The following is a 20580-nucleotide window of genomic DNA, read 5'->3' as shown; positions in this document are numbered from 1 at the left end:
TCTTGCTTTGCTCTTTGCTCTTTGCTCTTTGCTCTTCGGTGTAAGGCGGATGCATATATGACTATGCCTTGTCCCCAACCGCTTGCACCTGGAGCCTTTTACTTGGTATGGGCTGTTCAATCTGGATCCAACCTCGCTTGCTCGTTAGTAGCACCTTTTGTCCAGTTGGTATTGTTTCCTCTTCCACTCCTGTAGCCTCTCTTGCGATATATTCATTTTCGACTTGAGCTTGTGCGCTGGTTCCTCTAGGTGCTCTATTGGCGGGACAGGGTAAAATGGATGATGCTGAGAGGGAAACGGTTAGGATTGATGCTGCGAAAGTGGCGATGAAAAAGGAGGATGTTGCTATACGACGGGTGCGGATGGTTGGGTTTGTGATTGATCTCAACCACATCCTTCTCCTCCTCTCCTTCTCGTGAGGGTACAAGTGTGTATCGTTGTCGCTACTATTCGTGCTTTGCGTGAGTGAAGAGGTATAGACCAGACATCAAGAAGCAAACCGTGTCCAGTGTCACCAAAAGCAGAGATGGTTCGAGGAGAAGTCTTGAAAGAATCCAAAAAGCTATTTGTCAGTCAGTCCAAGAACGCTTTCTTTCTTTCGGACGAGATTTCCCGCCCGAACCAGGCAGCTGTCACTTTATTACGGCGTAACATTCTCTTTGAACCAAATAAAAAAAGAAAAAGAAAAAGAAAAAGAAAAAGAAAAAGAAAAAGAAAAAGAAAAAGAAAAAGAAAAAGGCATATTCGCCTGTCGTCAGGTATCCTCAATCCAGCTTGCCTAAGGTGACGTTGCGATCCGGCGCTAACGTAGGGCACTGATCATGCAGTTGAATTCAGGATAACAAGGTATAATACGCTCTCTTGAGTTACCACAGATGTATGACTTCTTTGTTGAGAAACACAGCCGATTCGAGATAGCGAGCGGTCAAAATCGTTATTATAAACATGAGGCTAAGTACAAGGTGATATCGTGAACTATATATGCTTTTATGTCAGTCTCTGTGCATGTGAATGGGTGACGTGGCCTGTGTGGCTGCATGCTGTTATTGAGTGGGATGGATAGCATTGGTGGGTGGCATTGAGCATTGGTGGGAGTTGACAGGTGGTGATGTGGAGCGAGGTTTGCAGAAAATGCATGACTAAGCAGTCATGCATTTTTACTCTCCTCCTCGCAAACTGAGTGGTGTGAGGAGTCAAGGTTGGCCATGCCAAGATGTTGTCGAGTGCACTTAAGCAACTGTTGAGATACCAGTTTCGTGAGGTAGTCTGTGATGTTGTCATCTGTTTGAATGTATTGCATCACTATGTTGCCCTCTAATACATGGTGTCGGATGAGATGGTACTTCATGTCAATATGCTTGAGCTTTGAGTGAAGAGCTTGGTCCTTTGCAATCTGAATACATCCTGTATTGTCTGTGAGGATCACCAGTGTGTGGTCCCCAAAGCTGAGGCCCCACAGCAGATGTCAGTGGAAAAGGGCTTTGCATGCTGCCACTGAGCCAGTGACATACTCAGCTTCAACCACCAAGTTCAACACACACTTCTGAACATGTGAGTTCCAGGTCACCAAACTGCCAAAAACCTGAACCACTGAGCCAGATGTGCTCTGCCAGTTGGTATTGGGGTCAGAGGCCCAATTTGTGTCTGTGTATGCTGCAATGACCAGTTTGTCTTTCCCTTTGCCCCCAAGCCACAAGACCTCATTGCATGTCTGGTTGAGGTACTTCATGACCCAGAGGGCTGCTTGCATCACACTCTCAGTCAGCTTGGACATATGCCATGTCAGGGTGTTGATGGTGAAAGATAGATCTGGCTGAACAGTGGTTGCTACCCATAACAGTTTGCCAATGAGGATTGGATATTGAGTCTTGATGTCACCATCACTCATGTGGTCTGGAGGAGGTGTTCAGGGGTGTGTGAACCATGGGTGTCCATGTTTTCTCTTGCAGTGGGATCCACTCTTTGATGATCTCTCTAATGTACCCTCATTGATCTAAATCAATAGTCCTCTTTGCTTGATCCCAAGTGATCTTAATCTTGAGGAATTCTGTCACTGGGCCATTGTCTGTGATTTTCCACTTCCTGACAATTGCCTCTTTGATGTGGTCAACCTGGGACTTGTGCAGAGAGATAATAAGCATATCATCGACATATACCACAATGATTGCCTGTGTTTTGCCTGAGCCCTGCAAGTACATGCATGGGACATTGGGGAGTGGGAAGAAACCCAGGTGTCATAGATGTGCATCCAGTGCTTGATGCCATTCTCTGCCTGATTGTTTGAGTCCATACAAGCTCTTGACAAGCTTGTATACCTTTCCAGCTGGGACCTCTGCACCCTCCAGTGGTTTGAGGTATATGTGGTGGTGTAGGTTGGCATTCAGATATGCCTGGGTGATGTCAATTGAGTCGATCTCCCAGTCAAATCAGGCAGCAATAGTGAGCAATGTTCGAATTGCATCCTTTGGGATGACTGGGGTGAAAATCTCATCATAGTCAATCCCTGCCTTTTGGGAGAAACCATGTGCACAGAACCTGGCCTTGAACTTGTATGGAACATTATCAGCATCTGTTTTTACCTGTAATACTAGCTTTGAATCTACAAGAGTTGTTCCTTCCAGCCTGTCCACAGTTTCCCAGACTTGCATGCTCTCTAAGCCATCCATTTCAGCCTTGATCGCCTCCCACCAGTGGATTTGGTTGGGTCCTGTCAGTGCTTCTTTGACTGATGGTTTGAGATTTGTGGCAATCATTATATATGCCTCAGCATCATAAGTCAGGAGGGGTCCTATGTCCACCAACCTGCCATTGCAATGGAGTTTTTCCTGGAAATGATGGATCTCTGCTGCAGGTGGGAACATTCTCAGATAGATTTGGAGTAACTCAGTGATGGTTGTAGGATGTAGCCATGGATACATCTCGCATGTTGCTGCAAACTTGTTGTGATAGTATTGAGCCTTCTGTATCAAGAGATACTCTGAGAAGGTGTGGTCTCGGATGTTCTTGTTGAGGTCCTTCAGTTGAAGTGGCAAACCTGGTGGTGTGGTGGGTTGGCTTCCATTGGGTGTAGAGCCATCAGAAGCTTGTGTGGATGATGCTGGTGGCAAGTTTGGCTCAAGGGTGTTGTTAACATCAGCAGAGTATTTGACAACTGGGTCTGCAGATCCTGGGGCTACGACACCCCCCTCAAACGTCGTGTCGGATACTGGAAGGGGCCAGTATATGTCATCGAGAGGCTGCTGGAGCTCCTCATCATGCTCATCAATGTCATCATAGCCTATGTCCTCAATGTTGGTCATGTCCTTATAATGCAATGCATTGGTATCTTGAATTTGGGCTGTATCCTTGCAATCACACCATAATTTGTCTTGTAGGAAATGTGCTGAATTGGACCAAAAAATCGGTGGGTTGTGTCCAGGGGCAAGGAACTTCCAACCTTTGTGTTCTTTGTTGTATCTGATGAAGATGGCAGGGATGGCTGGTTCATCCAGTTTCTTGCATTTTGTTTTTGGTATATTGACCCAGGTTAGGCACCCAAAGGTCCAGAGTAGTGCAAAGGGCTTTTGTGGGTCTCTGCCATAGAAAACATGGTACAGGATTTGGTTGTTCACATTTGGCATTAAGTTCTTCATGAACATGGCTGCCTCAGTGGCAAAAGGCCAGAATGTCTGTGGCAAACGATGAGTACACATCATTGTGATCATCATTTCACAGATTGTTCAGATGGTATGCTCTGCTTTGCCATCCAGTTTACTGGTATATGCTGAGGTCTTCTGCCAGTGGAAACCTGCTTTGTTCTGCCAGCTGGTAGCCACTGCAGAGGTCCATTTGCTGCCATTGTCTGAGTGGAGGGTTTTGAGTCGATGGCCTGTTTGTGTCTCAGCAAAATGTACCCACTGTCATGGGCCTGGATGCTCAAGAAGCAGGAGGGTCACTGGTTCATACAGAAGGAGCACAGGTATCGAAGATCTAGTCGATACCAGTAGAAAGCATGGTTGTAGTGCAGTCTCCATGGAGACCATGGACTCCTACAGACTCACATGCAAAGGAGGACCAAGCCATATGCGAGGAGGGCCAGGCACAGCCACGAGGAGGACCAAGCTCAAGGAGCAGGCACAGCCACGAAGAGGACCAAGCTCAGATGGTTACCACTCAGGGGCTCGAGAGACAAGAGTCAAAGGAACTGTCACCGGTCAAGGGAGAAGGAGCAGTGTATAGGAAACCAGCAAGCAGGTCCTGAGGAGGAGGAGCAGTGTCGAAGGAGTCGACACAGCTCAAGAGGCAAAGGGGTGCCAAGCAAGCAGGAGAGGCCTCCTGAACAGTACTCGATGAAGAAGGTACTCTCTGGAGAGAGAGCAGAAGCAGCATCGCTGGCGATGCTATGCAGAGGTATATAACCATGCTTTCTCATCATCAAAGGTCAAGTGGATCCTCATCCACACTACACATCATCATAACTAGTTATCACTTCAGCATAAGTATATATTAGTTTCAGTCAGCATAGCAGCAATCTATCAAGGTTGCTCCTCATCGTAGTGTGTGTGTTGTATCACCACTACCTGACATCCAAAGGTGGCCCATAGCAGGTCAGCAGTCCGGATATAGATAGAACCAAAGGCAGTAGTCCACTGCAGTCTGGGGATCACCTCAAGCATCAGTCAACACACTGGACACTCGTGTTGATGCCACCAACCTCATCACCAACACCATCAACATCATTATCATCGACATTCACCAACCTTATCACCAACACCATCAACCTCATCATCAGCAACACTCACACCAGACCTTGGTGTCATCATAACCTATGCATTGATATTGATTGTGCTGAGCTACCCCTGAACAGAGTGTCCACAGAGGTCAGCCAAAACCTACAATAGTATATACAATGAACGCCACCTGCTGTCATTGTGCAACTTGATAGTTGCTGAGCAACTAGCTCATCGAGACCGACACTGAGACAATAGCTGTCACACAGTTTGATAGTCACCGAGTATCTCGACAGACCGACCTGGTTTTCAGGCGCGAGACCCCTGACACCATGCACCATCATTCATTAATGCTTTTACCAATATCAAGTTTGCATTTGAGTCCAGAATGTAGAGTACATTGTTTAATGATACTTCATAGCTGTTCATATTTAGCATGACTTGTCCAATTGCTATGATATGAATTCTCATTCCACTGGCAGTCTTCACATAACTGGTGCAGGGAGTAGAGGAGATGAGATTTGATTTATTGTTCATAACATGATTGGTGGCTCCTGAGTCTATAATCCAACTGGTGGATTGGTGATCTAGGGAGATATGGTAAGCAGATGCGATGGCACACCAGTTGTCCTATGCTGGTGTTTGGGTTGAGGTAGGACCCATTGTGGATGTTCCTTCTTGGGTCTTCTTCAGGCAATACCTGGATATGTGGTTCTCAGTGTTGCAGTGGTAGCAACATCAAACTCCATCAGGCCCAGGTTTGCCTTGGCAGTATACCTCCTTGTTTTGGACCTGTCTGCTGGCTAGGTTCACTTGGGCTATCTTGGCATTACCAGTCCTATGATCTGTCCAAGCAGTCATGCTGTCCTATCTTTTGCATAATGCAGCACAAAGTATCTCATAGTCTGATGCCATTCCCATATCCTCAAGTGTGATGACACAGTGATGGTATGGGGTGACATACTTGGCCTGGTTGATGAGTGTCTTGATTTTTAAGATTTCTGGGAGTGCATGGCCCATTGATTCTGCCTTGGCCCAGTGTTTGTTGATGTCTGCAATGAGTTTACAGATGTCTGCCTGGAACATACAGATCTTCCCAACTTTGTTAAGTAAGGTTGACTCAGCAATTTTCTCCATCTTTGTGAGATCTTTCTTCAGCTGGCCATAGAGGTTGTATAGGCTCCATGGCTCTGAGTTGGTGGGTCATACAAAAAGGTAGTTTACATTGTCATTTCCAGCAAGTTGGGCACTGCTTTGGAGGATAGTGCATAACTCGCTGTTGAGGGTGTGATCATGCTTTTTGTCTCCAGGAGCCACAATGCCATCGAGGTGCTTCATGGCTGCTGGCCAGTTGGATAGGATGCCTCTGAATTGGGGGTTCCAGGCATACCAATTCTTGGTTGTAAGTTTTGGAGCCTCCTTGAGGGCATCATGGGTGTGTGAAAGTCTTTGGTGGAAATTGGAGCAGTGTGAAGGTTTCTTGTATGCATCAGTGTCCTTTGCCTTGTTGTGCTTGGTGAGCCCAATAAGCATGCCCTTAAGCACTTTGGGGTTGAGATTTGAGATAGTGTCGATGTCGTAGTGCATTTCATCTCCTTCATTGTTGTCATCATTGTTGGAGTTGTAGCATGTGGGAGTTTCTGTGTCAATCAGTATTTGCTTGCATGGTGCAGTAGGGGGCAGTCTGTCAGATAGGTTGCTGCTCTCAGCGTTGGAGTCACAGATGCATGGAGGCATGTTGGTTTGATGAATCTGGTGGAGGTGAGCCCTTTCTTCGGGCAGTGGGGGCAGGCAAGGATATGGGTCAGACAGTGTGGCAAAGTGGGGCAGGGCTCAATCAGTTAGGGCGTTCAGACTCTTAATCTGTTGAGAAACACAGCTGATTCAAGATAGCAAGCAGTCAAAATCGTTATTATAAACATGAGGCTAAGTACAAGGTGATATCATGAACTATATATGCTTCTACATCGGTCTCTGTGCATGTGAATGGGTGATGTGGCATGTGTGGCTGCGTGCTGTTATTGAGTGGGATGGATAGTGTTGGTGGGTGGCATTGAGCATTGGTGGAAGTTGACAGGTGGCGACATGGAGCGAGGTTTGCGGAAAACGCATGACTAAGCAGTCATGCGTTTTTACTGTATCTTCTTTATTCACGACCTCGCCGTGTCGGCGTCTCGGGTAAACGTTTTAAGTCTGATTGGAATGCCGACCTATCTTCAACTGGTTGAGAAGTGTCATTGAGAGCAGCTGTTGGTCGAGCGGTCGATTGCAGCAATGAATAATGAGGAGGAGGAGTGGGGTTGTCTTTCGGTGGGCTGTGTGGGACAGAAAGCTCCTTTCCCACCGCTCTCAAGGAGCCCCACGAAGATGGGGTTGGGAAGATGGGGTTGGGAAGATGGGGTTAGGAAGAAGCATATAACACCCTCCTACCTCCTCCTTCGCATACCCCTCGCTTATACCCCCAACCACTGCATGGCGAACAACAAAAATGTTCGTTCAGCCATCCCTACCCTTTCTCCTCATGGCACTATTCGCAACAGTATCCTTCATCTCTGCCTTCCCCCTGACCTCCTTCGACTCGACACTTCTCCTGCCTCGGGACACAAACACCACCTCTCTCCACCAGCTCCAATCATGCCTCTCCAACATCCCTGGCTCTCCACAAATCTCATACCCGTCCTCCCCCACCTTTCGTGGCCTCTCATTATCCTATAACCCCCTCTTCCCATACTCACCCCTCCTCATCGCCCTTCCCAGCACCGAAGCTCAACTCACCTCCATTATCCGCTGCACATCTTCCCATCATGGCTCTTATAAGCTTTCGCCTCGATCAGGCGGTCATTCGTACACATCCTATTCACTTGGTGGATCGGACGGCTCTGTAATCATCGACCTCTCCCATCTATCCAAGATTCGCATCGACCATGAGAAAAAACAAGTCTCGGTGGGAACTGGCGTACGACTGGGCACTCTCGCTCTTACCCTCGATGAAGCCGGATTTGCGCTACCCCATGGTTTGTGCCCAATGGTAGGTATTGGAGGACATGCACTTGGAGGTGGATTTGGCTTTACAACCCGAGCATGGGGTTTCTTGTTGGATAGAATAACCGAGATGCGGATCGTGGATGCTCAGGGTGTGGTTAGGGTGGTTAATAAGGATAGTAAGGGGGAGGAGGAGCGTGAATTGTGGTGGGGTTTGAGAGGAGGCGGGGCGAACCAGTTTGGGATTGTTACACAATTCACCTTTTCTCTCGAAACCGCACCAAGTCAAGTTCTCAACTATGTGTATAGCTATAGGAGCAATGAAGATTGCGCTAAAGCAATCATCGCACTGCAGACCCTTACTCTCTCTCCTACGCCACTTACAGGACTGGAGCCGGACTTGGGAGGAAGACTACTCCTAGCGGGCAAAAGAGCTGGTGATTTCAACAACAACGCATGCCAACTTTACGGTCAACATCTCCACTCGTCCCGCTCACACCACGATTCTATCATCGCTCGCTTTCACACTCTCGCTGGAATATCACCCACGCAAGTATCTATTAAACCGTTTACTAAGTGGGCCAAAGCCTTAGAGGACATTATGGGCTCACTCGACATCAATCACCGTAGCCCAGAAAGCGACCACGAACAATTCTATGCAAAATCTCTAATCCAACCCCCCATTCCCACCTACACCTACACCTCTGCCCTTGCCCTCGTAGCCAAACTGGATAACTACGCTGGTCTACAAGCAACGGGCAACACGATACAACTCGACTTTCTAGGTCCACTTTCCTACCCTTCCTCCCAAGCGGAAAGAGTGACGGGCGAGGCGGTTTTCAATGCGAGGAAGGCTGGATTTCTGTATCAATTCTACTCCTACGGTTTCCCTTCCAACGACAAGAAAAAAGCACAGCAAGAGGTGTATAAGGCGTTTGATGAATTGGTGGATACCGCCAAGCAAAGTGCCACTGCGAAAGGGGTCGAGTGGGCTTCCTACGTCAACTACGTCGATAGCCGACTCAAAGATTGGGGTAAGGAGTACTACGGGGTGGGAGTGGAGAGACTTAAGCGGTTGAAAAGCAGATTGGATCCTGAAGGCATGTTTTGGTTCCCTCAATCGATCACTAATGCATAACCGCTTTCTTGGTATTAAACATGTTTCATTGCAACGGTGTAGAGTGTGTTACGAAAGATACTTGAGCCTCGCTAATCCAGCAAGCAGTTGCATCCCAGCCAGAGCGCCATCAACCACCTTGATTGCCTCTACCCCTATCTCTTTACACGCTTCTTGCACGACTGCTTCCATCCCAGTCATGCCAGCACAGCCCAAAATGACCACATCTGCCCCCTTGCCAACCAACTCTTTCGCCCCTTGCTTAATCCTCCCCTCCACTTTTTCCCTACATCCATCTTTCAGTTCGACCACGCCCAGTCCAGTCGCCACGGTTGCGACATATCTATCGCTATTTCCCCCCAACACCCTGCTCACTCCGGCTTCTACATCGGGAACAACACTCTTTCCCGTGGTCAAGATACCGAATTTGCGCCCTACACAAAGGGCGTGCAGAAGTGCTGCTTCCAACAAATGCATTGCTGGTTTACCCGGCGCAGCAGAACGCAACATCCCCACTAGCGGGTGATCGGAGAAGCAGGCCACTAAAAACGCATCAGCAGGATGCAGAGCCAGTTCGCCGTTAGCCGAACAAGCTACGAGAGATGCGAAAGTTTCCGAAGCAGATGCGATCGATTCGGGGAGTGTTTGAATGCTCACCGGTGCCGAGGGTGGTCCGGTTATGAAGTGCGAGCTGCAACCTGGAGGCGTGTGGGGCGAGAGGCTGACGGAAAGCGCGCTGGTTATAAGCGCGCAACTGTTCGGGTTTACCACGTAGATCGCCACTTCCGATCGCAACGTCCCGGTTGGCATGGCAGAAGATGAGTCGCAAGTAGAGGATGGTAGTGGTGGTGGAGAAGAACAGAGATAGCAAAAGACGCTCGGTTGGAGATATCGATCTGCGATTCGGATTCTCGGGCGAGTTTGCGATGCCGCCAAATTTGACAGCTGTCTCCGCCCGAGATCGCCTTCCCGTCCGAACAGTAAAATCACATGACCGCGTTACTTACTCCCTGACACGTCCGCCAACTTGGCTCACCGTCGCCATCCGTCAGCTCCCACCAACAACGACCCCTATCTCATTCGACAAGGGCAGGCAGTGATACGTGTCACCGCCGCTTGCTTTATTACTCCTGACTGTGCATTGCTCAACAGTATTCTCGCTGCACAGAACAGAAACAAGCCAACAGAAATCGCACCATGTCACAAACAGCGGCCATCAGCTCGAAGAAGAAAGAAAGTGCAAGATATGAGAACAAGTGTGTGTAGTGAAGAAATATCAGAAAGATTGTGTGTACTCAGAACGAGGTGTGTTTTGATAGAGAGGTCGAGGAGCAGGATAAGTCGAATAATACGGGCTTTCATCATGCTTGTTTTTCCGATTATGCTCCTTGATAGCTTCGGCAGCATTAATGCCTTTCAGTAAGAGGAATCCACCGAAAAATGAAACATACAGTTTCGAGCCTGATGAGGTGGAACGCTTATTAAGCGATTGCTGCTGCTCTCGTCTCTGACCTGCAACAGCGTTTGATGGAGCATGCTGATCAACGTCGTCCTTGGCCTTGTGACCTGTCATGGCTGCCAAAGTAGCAAGAAAAACGCCAGAGAGGTATGACTGCTCCATGCGCTTCATCAACGATCCATGGTGGCTGCTGTGGTACTCCTGCCGCTTATCGTCATCTGCGTCTTCTGCATACTTTCGCTGGAGCTTGCGGATCTTTTCCCGCCAGGCGGAACTCTTGGCAACTTCAGCGATCAGAAACAACGGCACTGCAGAGGCTGTGTGTTTGTTACGAGATTTCGAGTCGTCCGACGAGGACTGAAACTGGTGCGGATCGGGATTGATAAGACCTTTTTGTCGAGATCCAATGGCAACTTGACGCAAGATCCGTATCAAGGCTGCTCCCGCTGGTACACCATCGCTTGCTGGAGGCATCGAACGCTTCCTCAGATTGTGTCGTCCTTCGGATCGCTCCGTAACCAGATCAACCGCCGACTTGGTCTTTTCGAGCTTGAGCCAGTTCACCTGCGCCGTCTTCGGTAAGTCAGCCTCGACAAGGCCATCACGAGCAGGCTCCCGCTTGGCAAGCTCATGAGACTCCTCCTTTTGTGCCTGCGACGACAGATCACGTTTGTGGAAGGGATCAACAACAGCACCGTCGTTCGGGTTTTCCTTCTTGCCTTCGAGCTTGCGAGCGATATATCTTAAGCCAAAGGCAGCGGCCACGGCGCTTACGAATGCTGCTACTACATAGCCGGCTATCTTGAGACGGTAGATCGTTTTCTGCTTCCAGGCCTCGTATAGTGGGTTGCCTGCATGCTCCTCCGCAGCCGTTATTTCAGCTGCGCCGACAGGGCGGATGATAGCCCTTTTCGAGAGGATGTCACTCGGCGCAGCCTCGACGACGACATCACGAGCAGGCTCCCGCTTGGCAAGCTCATGAGACTCCTCCTTTTGTGCCTGCGACGACAGATCACGTTTGTGGGAGGAGCCAACAGAAGCACCGTCGTTCGGGTCTTCCTTCTTGCCGGAGAGCTTTTTCACGAGCGCATCCTCGGCATAAAAAAGGCCAATGGCAGTGCCCAAGAAGGCTACGACTTCTCCTACCTTCGCGACACGGCGGGTCCATTTCCAGTCTATGAAACGGAGGAACAGGTCCTCCCTCCAGACCTCGTTTGTCAGGGGGCCTGCATTCTCCTGGGTATGGGCTAGTACGTGTGGTTCGACAGGGTAGATCTTAAACCTTTTGGAGAGAATGTGACTCGGCGCATAGTAGGAGTTGACAACATAGCCAGAAGTCTGCTGCTGCTGCTGCTGCTGTTTGATCTCTTGCAGCTGCTGCTTAACTCGCTTGTTCTCCTTGTAGCTTTTGAGAACCTCATAAACGACGAAGGACTCGACGCCTTTGACCGCTGCAAGGCCTGCTCCGACCCGAGCATACTTGCGCAGCCTCTTTGCCCTGGCAAGCTTTTCGGCTGGTGTCAGCGGTGCCTTGTTGGCCAAGCTCTTGAAGTCTTGAACCATGAGGCTGATCGCAGCGCGCGAGATCATGCGCTTCGACAATTGACCTGGCTGACGTGAGCGTGCTCCCGCTGGTACACCGTCGTTTGTTGGAGACATCGAACGCTTCCTCAGATTGTGTCGTCCTTCGGATCGCTCCGTAACCAGATCAACCGCCGACTTGGTCTTCTCGAGCTTGAGTCTGTTCACCGGGTTCTTAGAGCAGAGACGGGTTGAAGAAGCAGCTTGAGAAAACTCGGCCTGACGACCTGAGGCAGGGTTGTGTGGCACCGTCTTCGGTATGCCAGCCTCGACAAGGCCATCACGAGCAGGCTCCCGCTTGGCAAGCTCATGAGACTCCTCCTTTTGTGCCTGCGACGACAGATCACGTTTGTGGGAGGAGCCAACAGAAGCACCGTCGTTCGGGTCTTCCTTCTTGCCGGAGAGCTTTTTCTCGAGCGCCTCCTCGGCATAAGTAAGGCCAATGGCAGTGCCCAAGAAGGCTACGACTTCTCCTACCTTCGCGACACGGCGGGTCCATTTCCAGTCTATGAAACGGAGGAACAGGTCCTCCCTCCAGACCTCGTTTGTCCGGGGGCCTGCATTCTCCTGGGTATGGGCTAGTACGTGTGGTTCGACAGGGTAGATCTTAAACCTTTTGGAGAGAATGTGACTCGGCGCATAGTAGGAGTTGACAACATAGCCAGAAGTCTGCTGCTGCTGCTGCTGCTGTTTGATCTCTTGCAGCTGCTGCTTAACTCGCTTGTTCTCCTTGTAGCTTTTGAGAACCTCATAAACGACGAAGGACTCGACGCCTTTGACCGCTGCAAGGCCTGCTCCGACCCGAGCATACTTGCGCAGCCTCTTTGCCCTGGCAAGCTTTTCGGCTGGTGTCAGCGGTGCCTTGTTGGCCAAGCTCTTGAAGTCTTGAACCATGAGGCTGATCGCAGCGCGCGAGATCATGCGCTTCGACAATTGACCTGGCCGACGTGAGCGTTTGAATCCGGCCTGTAGTCTTTCTTCTTCTGCTTGCTGTTTCGCAGCTCTCTGGGATGGCGTTTGCTTCTTCAGCGCTCGAATTGCCAACCATAAGAAAGTTCCTTGGATCGCAGCAGCGAGCGTGATGGCTGAGCCAATCACAATGTTGCGATATCGTGGCGAGAACGCTGGATGCCGTCTAACTGCCACATCGGTTCTTGGAAACTCGGCTCCCACAGGATGGTCGAGCAATCGAGCGCCTTCTCCGCCGAAACGTTCGACCACAACAGATTTTATGTCACGCTTGTGAGGAGTCCCTCGTACCGGATAGATGGTGGCCCCTCGAGCTTTGCTTTTCGCAGCTTGCTCTCGCTTTCTAGCTGCGTCCAGCTTCTGGTGAAGCGTGGCCAAGGACGCAAGAGACAAAGTAGCAAAGATGCCGCCACCTAAGATTCGCTTAGATCGAAGTGCCTTTCGAAAGGCTTCTCGCCTCCGCCTCCGTTGCAGCTCGTTCCTAAACCTAAGTCTTTCCATTTCTCTCTCCGCACCATCGAGCAGCCTGAGAGTCTCCTCGGCTGGACCTTCTACCTCCATAGCGCCGATTGCCCGCTTGACAAGGTGTCCATCTTTGAGCTGCAGAGTTTCGAGATGTTCGTCACCTCTGCGCAGAGACCTTCGTTTGTTGACCGTCGTAGGATGCTTCCAGAGATGAAATCGACTGTTCTCATCATGGGGGTGATAAAATGGAGTGTGCTCATCATGGGGGTGACGAAGATATTGCCAGGCAAGAACGCTAAAGGTTTCAAATAAAGAGGCTATGAGTGCAATAGCGATAGCTGTTTGTTTGCCGGTGTGTGCTTCTTCCAAGGCCTCTACGCGATCAATCGCAGGCGAGGGGATAGATGGGGATGGAGGTGTCTGATAATGTTCCAATCCCAAGGGCACCAACGGCTTCTGGATACGTAGGCTTTCCGATGCATCCGCGGTAGACTTGCTGACTTGCAAGTGACTAGGCAGGTTGTGCAACGCGGGCGATTCTTTAAAAAGACCAGCTCTGGTAGAATCGAGCTTGGATGCTATTCCAGGGGCGACATGGCCGGCTTCAGATACTGGCACGTCGCTGGCAGCTCCAGCTTCGGCGGCCTGCAATGCTCGTGGAGCCAGTTCGTAGGCCTTCTTGCCTCGCACCAAAAGCCGTTTGATCTTCTCGTTGGTGACTTCGCGTTTCAACAGGGCAGGTCTACCTTGCTCGACGGATAGAAGGTCAACGTGAGCAGCCGGCTCGACGTCAAGAGAGCGCTTCTTGAGCATCGTATGGCGGACTTCGGCAAAGAGCTGTCGATTGGGTGCAGGGACAGAAGCTGTCTCTGGCTGCTTCGACTCTTGAGGCTTGGGCGTCGAGTCAGATTGACGTCTATAGCCATACCAAATTATAGCACCAGAGACACCAAGAAGAGCAGCGGCACCTGTGAACAATTTGACGAGTAGCAATCTTGGACCTGAAGGAGCATTCTCCATTACAGCAACTGCAACGCGGCCACTGTCTTCGACTCTTCCATGCCAACAGTCTATCATGGCAGCGACTGGGTCCCAGCGCTTTCGAAGCTCGGTGTGATGCAGTTTTTCGTCCTTCGAAATTTGAATGAAAGCCGAGTCGTCTCGGTTGTCAACATCCTTCAGGCGTAGCGCCGGTGGTGAAGGTGTAGGTTCAGCCCGCTCAGTGTTGTTGCCATAATGATCTTTACCGGGCTTCTGACTCTTCGTCTCGTAGTAGACGACTGCGCCAATCAGACCGAGAATGCTCACGATACATGCAACAACGGGACCAACAAGACGTCGACTATCTTGGGTGTACTTTTGAAGTGCATTCTCAATGATCTCGAGGGGATTGAATCGTTTTGTAAGTGTCTTGGACTGATCTTCCTTGTCAGCAGCTTTCTCGGACTTGATGATCGGAACAACGGACTGCTTGGGTAGCGACCTATCATCTTTCGGTTGGGAGGTTCGGACAGAAGCATCGTGAGCTGCCACGTCCTCAGAGGATAGACTTCGAAGCTGAATTTTGCTGCCACCAGAGCCAGAAGCCCGAAGAGCAGCGCTTTCGGCAGCAGCTTGCTGCATCGCGGCTTGTTGACTCTCTGAAGCGTGTGCCATGGCTTGATTGTTAGCATCGCCCGCGTTAGCTACCTTACTCCTAAACAAAAGCATCAGCCCAGACGTGATTAATAAGACCACGTTCATGATCACAGCACGTTTGGTCGCAGTATTACGTTTGGCATGTGCTATCGCTTTAACTTGTGCGGATAGACGAAGGCGATCTTCTTCAACTCGAGCACCAGAAGCGTCTGCTCCAATGCCAAGCTTGGTAGACAAAGGAGGTCTGTTGTTGAGCTTTGCGTTATGACCAGCATGATCGACATCAGCAACATAACCACCTTCGTCACCACCGAAGCGGAAAGGCTTCTTTCTGGGCTTGAACAAAGATTCAGGGCGAGCAGGATTGGCAATTCCGTCGAACTTGGCTGTTGGGCTCTGCTGGAATCGAGTATAGGCGGTGAACTCTTGAGGTTTGATATCGGTTTGAGCTGCTACTGATGCAGCACGTTCACGGTTAGTGAAGTGGGATAAAAATTCCGAAACAATCTTGATTCTCTATTGAAGAAAAGACCAGCGAGGTGGAACGATGGTTCAGCAAGACGTCCACGGAGTACAGTGATTTAAGAGCGTTGAGAGGGTGCTTACACGTTTGACCTTAGGAGTGGCGGGTCTGGGCAGTTTGGGAGGTTGACGAGGCTTGCGATAAGCCTTTCTGCTGACTTCGAGCTCAGCTTTAGCTTCTCGAAGAGGCTGACAGGCTACGGCGGCCATGAGGATGTAGGCCATAGCGAAGAAGTAGAGGGTTCGCATGATTGCAATGCGGTCCAGCTAGCTAGCCGCTACGTGTGTAGTAAGTGATGATGCTTGTCGATATAGTTGAATCGGTTTGATACTATGGAAGCGGTGTTCGAGTTGGTGGTGGAAAGAAGACAAAGATTGAGCAGCAATGCACAAGCTCAGAGAGGGTGGGAGAGATACACAAGGCCAGGCAGAAGGTGTATGCGCCCAGCTCAATTATTGCTCTTGGACACTATGATGTGCTTCGATGTGAGGGCAGCAGACACCACCACCAAATTAAGTGTGGGTCTGGCAACATGAAACTGGGAAGGCAGTTGTTTTGAGGCAACATTTCATTTCCAAGATTTATCTCTCATTTGTGTCACTCATTCTCACGCCCCCCAAAGCCATAGGTTAGGATGACGAACGAGAGCGAAGACGATACCCGCAGAGATCATGGACATGCGTCGCGGCCTGAACAGACCTGGCCAAACGCAGGTGTGTTCGAAGATCGACTCGAGGCACTTTATTGCGGACCTCGGTAGAGCCACCTTTCGGCATGGTTCAGATGAGGACCAAGCTTCACCTTCAACTCGTTGGTTGAGTCCCGAAGAGAGAGCAAAAAGACCGATGAAATGGTGGCGACAAGTGGTGATGGCTGGCTCAAGAACAATGGAAATGGCGGTCACTCCCACGCTTTCTCGAGAGGACAATTGAGCATCGATTCGCGATTTTTTTTAATTGACTTGTGGAAAGGATACGATCTCACATCTACTGAAAATTCCTCGCACGGACCCGTTTGTGTTGCACTTTCTTCCACTGTAAGCACTCACGCTTTCAGGAGCTGTGCCTGTCATTGCCCTCATCATCGTCACCACCACCACCATCATCACCACCATCACGACCCCTCATCCCTGCTAGAACCATGTCGGCGACACTGAAAAGCGTATACGCGGGCAATCCTGCCACGGTTCGAGGACAATCGACCAAGATCTCTGCTGATCCCAAGGGCGAAAAAGTCGTCTACTGCCAAAACCGTACCGTCTTTGTTCGATCGATTAGCGACGCTTGCAAACCTGCTCTCGCTTACTCGCAGCACACTCAGCCGACGACTGTAGCACGCATCTCGCCAACCGGCTACTACTGTGCCTCTGCTGACCAAGCCGGCAACGTTCGAGTATGGGACTTGGTCGGAGAGGAACAGATCATCAAGAGTCAAGTCAAAGTCATTGCTGGTCGCATCAACGATCTGGCATGGGATGGCGAGTCGAAGCGTATCATTGCCGTCGGTGATGGAAGGGAACGTTTTGGACACGCATTCAGCTTTGATACAGGTTCGAGTGTAGGTGAGGTGACGGGTCACAGTCGACAGATCAACGCGGTTGCGATTCGAAAAGATCGTCCTTTCCGCGCTGTCACTGCTGGTGATGACAACAATCTCGTCCTCTACCACGGAGCACCGTACAAGTACAACAAGACGATCAACACTCACTCTCGTTTCGTGCAGGATGTGGCCTATGCGCCGAATGGCGAGCACTTTGTTTCCGTTGGTTCGGACAGCAAGGTCTTGCTCTATGACGGCAAGACAGGTGACACTCTCGTCGAGCTTTCCGCCAAAGCATCAGGTGGACATACAGGCACGATCTTCGCCGTGGACTTTTCACCGGATAGCAAGAAGATCGCTACTGCTGGTGCGGATGGCTTTGTCAAGGTGTGGGATATTGCAGGCGAGAAGGTGAAAGCTTGGCACGATTTCAACGGACAGAGCAGTCAGAAGGTGGATGATCAGCAGGTGGGGATTGTTTGGGCTGGAGATCGTATTGTCTCGCTCAGCTTCAGTGGTGATCTTAATGTGATTGAAGAGGGCGGCAAGGTGAACAAGTTGTACGGAGCTTGCAAGAGTTTCGGCGTGCGATCACTGGATGTAGCCGAAGATGGAAAGATTTTGGTCGGCGGTACTTACGACGGAAGGGTTTTGACTTGGACGGCTGATGGGGTGTGTAAGCGTGTTACAGGCGCCGAGGGGACAAGTGCGGCAGTGTTAGGTGTACACACGACTCACGATGGCGCATTTATTGTCAGTATGGACGATTCTGTACGCAAGATCTCGCCCACTGAAAACAAGTACACTTCCAACACAGCCGTCTCGCTCTCAAGCCAGCCCAAAGGATCAGCCGCCTCAACCAGCGGCACCGTCGTCATAGCTGGCGCCAACGGAATCGATATCATCTCCAACGGCATCACCAAAAGCAACCACCGCACCACCTACAGCCCATCCTCGGCCGCCATTTCCGCCGATGCCTCCCTCGTCGCTATCGGTGCCGAAGACGGAAAAGTGCACCTCTACACCCTCTCTTCCTCCTGCTCCTGCTCCTGCTCCTGCTCCTGCTCCTGCTCCTACGAACTCAAAGAGACGCATGTGTTCAGCAACAACCGTTCAGCCGTCACCGCGCTCTGCTTTGACGGACAACTCTCTCTGCTCGCTGCTGGAGAATGCAACGGTAAAATCCAGGTTTACGATCTCGACAGCAAATCCCTCAAGATCGCACACTGGGTTTTCCACTCTGCTAGGATCAACGATATCAAATTCTCCCCCGACGGCACCCACGCAGTCTCGGCAAGTCTGGATACACATGTGTACGTTTGGAGCGTAAAGAAACCAGCCAAGAATATCGCAATTAAAAACGCCCATGCGAATGGTGTACAGGCTGTTGCTTGGCTAGGCCATGATACCGTCGCTAGTGCTGGTGCTGATGCTGCCCTACGCATTTGGGCTCTTCAACTTGACCAAGATGCTTAACCCTGTCTCTATTTTAATGCATTGAGGTACAAGTGTCTATACATCTTGCACATATAGTGTCTGTTGGCAAGCAGCTGTGATGTGCGATCAAGTCGAGATTGCAAGCGCAGGTGAGCTCAGATCTGCTCTACAACACGACCTTCATTGAGACGCAACAGGGAGCCGAAAGTAAGAGGCCATTCGGATTGGTAATGGCTCACCAGAACTATTGCCATTTGTCTCCTTTCTCTCAGATCCTCAGCGACAAGCTCGGGTGTTGCACCAATGGGCAAGTTTTCCGGTTCATCAATAAACCGACGAATGCGTTCAACCTGATACTTGTCCATTCCTTGGAAAGGTTCATCGAGAACTAACAGCTGCGGATTTGCAACTACAGCTCTCAGAAATAGAACGAGTGCTTGAGAGGAATGAGTCAATTCGTTAAACGGTCTAGCCGAGCATTCTTGCACTTGCTCGGTCTGCGATGAGACTGTTGCATCTCGAGTGGGTTTGATGAGATCAGCGAATAGGTGGAGGAGAGCGTCAACTCTTTCTTTTTGCGATTGGGTATACTTGCGGGGAGAGAAAAGATTTTCGAAACCAGATGCGACCACTTGTCCGACAGTAAGGCCTCCTGTTGAGAGCGCTTTGCGCGGGAATGCGTTGAACAGCTCGGGTGAAAGATGGCCTGTACGTCGATTAAGTAGGCTGCGCGCGTTCGAAGGATGGTCTCGTGCGTGCGAGAAGAGGGATAGAGAGGCGGAGGGGAAGGAGAATGATTTCGCATGGTCACCGAGGAGGAGGGCCAGAAGAGTGGTTTTCCCGGACCCGTTGTCTCCGGCTAGGATGAGTCGCGTTGAGGGATGTATGTTTAGAGAGACATTGTCAAGGATCACCTTTTGGCCGTACTGGATCGACACAGAGGAAAGGGATATGATGGCGGGGAGAGAGGTGTTTCCTCTCCCAATGTTGAGTGCAGCGTTGTTGCGGATTTGGGTTGGACCTGGTTGCTTTGCTCCCGCCTTCTCCGCTCGACTCGGTTCGCAGGTGTTGTTACGGGGACCGAGGTAAGTAATCTCGCCTTGATCATTCACTCTCAGAACATGCGTTACAAGATCCGGAATGGCATCCTGCTCTCTCAGCACCAAAACCAACCTTGGACTCCTAGCAGCATGCAATTGCCTAAACAACTCACTCAACTTGAGCCTCGTATCCGCATCGATTCCCGAAAAAGGTTCTTCCAACACAACCACCTCTGCGCCTACAATCAAACTACTCAAAATCCTCGCCCGCCTGGTTTGTCCATTGGAAAGCGCAATGACAGGACTATCAAGCAACTCATCTGTAATAAGCAAAAGTGGTGCCATCTTTCTAATCATCCTATCCGCCTCCTTTGCCTTGTCCAACGCCTTTTCTCTCTCCCAGCAGGACTTGTACTTGAACAACGCCACCTCCTCGGTGGAAGCAGTTGCAAATGGATCCGGCAGAAACCTCTGGCGTGCAACCAACCCCAGAGGACAATCCAAGGAATCCATCAATCTCTCATACAAGGTAGTTCGATCTTGATCGCGAATCGCACCATAGCGCGCCAAGTAGTTGGTAGATTCGCCAGACCCACAAGATGGCCGGCGGATCTTGGTTGCGAAGGAAACAAGCTTGATCAGCTGACTTGCAGCGCGGGGAGGTGCATCTGGTTGCGATGGATGTAAAAGAAATGGATGAGCGGGTGGGTGTCGGAGATTGCAAGGAGAAAGGCGAGGAGGAATACGAGCGGAAAGGATATCGACAAGTTCACGACGCACGCAGCCACCTTGTTCGGAGGCTGGCGCGATGATCGCCCAGCATTCCTCTGCGGCGTGATCGTTGATGGTCCAGTCTAAAGTGCGGGTAGAGGGGAGTGTTTTTAGATGTGCGTTGCAGAGCTTGAGGAGGGGTGGTCGTGGTCGTGGTGATCGAGTGTTGGTGGAGGAGAAGCGGGTGTTGGAGGGCAAGATGCGGATGAGGGTGGAGGCAGGGAGGGTCGTGGAGATGCTCGTTGGTGAGATTGTACCAGATCCAACTCGTAGTGAAGCCGGTATTGAGCGCATCTTGGTCGAGCCTATGATGTGACGGTGTTCCTGTGGATTGCAAGAACGCGGTTGAG

General features: G+C 50.5%; 9 protein-coding genes across 9 annotated transcripts; 2 read left to right on the top strand and 7 right to left on the bottom strand.

The window, feature by feature from the left end:
- Positions 1 to 61: 61 nt before the first annotated feature.
- UHO2_06789 (uncharacterized protein) lies at positions 62 to 394 on the bottom strand (the record flags this gene model as incomplete). The annotated part of the gene is made up of 1 exon (XM_041557827.1): positions 62 to 394. The coding sequence occupies one exon, from the start codon at positions 392 to 394 to the stop codon at positions 62 to 64; it is 333 nt and encodes a 110-aa protein (XP_041413761.1).
- A 753-nt stretch (positions 395 to 1147) lies between these two features.
- Positions 1148 to 1888, bottom strand: UHO2_06788 (uncharacterized protein; the record flags this gene model as incomplete). Its single annotated transcript, XM_041557826.1, has 2 exons — positions 1148 to 1413; positions 1540 to 1888. The coding sequence occupies 2 exons, from the start codon at positions 1886 to 1888 to the stop codon at positions 1148 to 1150; spliced, it is 615 nt and encodes a 204-aa protein (XP_041413760.1).
- A 538-nt stretch (positions 1889 to 2426) lies between these two features.
- Positions 2427 to 3695, bottom strand: UHO2_06787 (uncharacterized protein; the record flags this gene model as incomplete). Its single annotated transcript, XM_041557825.1, has 1 exon — positions 2427 to 3695. The coding sequence occupies one exon, from the start codon at positions 3693 to 3695 to the stop codon at positions 2427 to 2429; it is 1269 nt and encodes a 422-aa protein (XP_041413759.1).
- Positions 3696 to 5269: 1574 nt separating this feature from the next.
- UHO2_06786 (uncharacterized protein) lies at positions 5270 to 6446 on the bottom strand (the record flags this gene model as incomplete). Its single annotated transcript, XM_041557824.1, has 6 exons — positions 5270 to 5296; positions 5332 to 5409; positions 5487 to 5547; positions 5674 to 5761; positions 5798 to 5867; positions 5934 to 6446. The coding sequence occupies 6 exons, from the start codon at positions 6444 to 6446 to the stop codon at positions 5270 to 5272; spliced, it is 837 nt and encodes a 278-aa protein (XP_041413758.1).
- A 751-nt stretch (positions 6447 to 7197) lies between these two features.
- On the top strand, positions 7198 to 8829 carry UHO2_06785 (uncharacterized protein; the record flags this gene model as incomplete). The annotated part of the gene is made up of 1 exon (XM_041557823.1): positions 7198 to 8829. The coding sequence occupies one exon, from the start codon at positions 7198 to 7200 to the stop codon at positions 8827 to 8829; it is 1632 nt and encodes a 543-aa protein (XP_041413757.1).
- A 48-nt stretch (positions 8830 to 8877) lies between these two features.
- UHO2_06784 (uncharacterized protein) lies at positions 8878 to 9618 on the bottom strand (the record flags this gene model as incomplete). The annotated part of the gene is made up of 1 exon (XM_041557822.1): positions 8878 to 9618. The coding sequence occupies one exon, from the start codon at positions 9616 to 9618 to the stop codon at positions 8878 to 8880; it is 741 nt and encodes a 246-aa protein (XP_041413756.1).
- A 466-nt stretch (positions 9619 to 10084) lies between these two features.
- Positions 10085 to 15691, bottom strand: UHO2_06783 (uncharacterized protein; the record flags this gene model as incomplete). The annotated part of the gene is made up of 2 exons (XM_041557821.1): positions 10085 to 15436; positions 15527 to 15691. 2 exons carry the CDS (start codon positions 15689 to 15691, stop codon positions 10085 to 10087), a joined length of 5517 nt encoding a protein of 1838 aa, XP_041413755.1.
- An 892-nt stretch (positions 15692 to 16583) lies between these two features.
- Positions 16584 to 18458, top strand: UHO2_06782 (putative actin interacting protein 1; the record flags this gene model as incomplete). Its single annotated transcript, XM_041557820.1, has 1 exon — positions 16584 to 18458. One exon carries the CDS (start codon positions 16584 to 16586, stop codon positions 18456 to 18458), a length of 1875 nt encoding a protein of 624 aa, XP_041413754.1.
- A 116-nt stretch (positions 18459 to 18574) lies between these two features.
- Positions 18575 to 20524, bottom strand: UHO2_06781 (related to ABC transporter family members; the record flags this gene model as incomplete). The annotated part of the gene is made up of 1 exon (XM_041557819.1): positions 18575 to 20524. The coding sequence occupies one exon, from the start codon at positions 20522 to 20524 to the stop codon at positions 18575 to 18577; it is 1950 nt and encodes a 649-aa protein (XP_041413753.1).
- Between the last annotated feature and the right edge of the window lie 56 nt (positions 20525 to 20580).

The sequence above is a fragment of the Ustilago hordei genome (genome assembly GCF_900519145.1).
Source record: "Ustilago hordei strain Uho2 genome assembly, contig: UHO2_contig_21, whole genome shotgun sequence".
NCBI lineage: Eukaryota > Fungi > Basidiomycota > Ustilaginomycetes > Ustilaginales > Ustilaginaceae > Ustilago > Ustilago hordei.
Note: the sequence above shows the minus strand (reverse complement) of the source record. Positions and strands in the feature narration are given on the sequence as shown.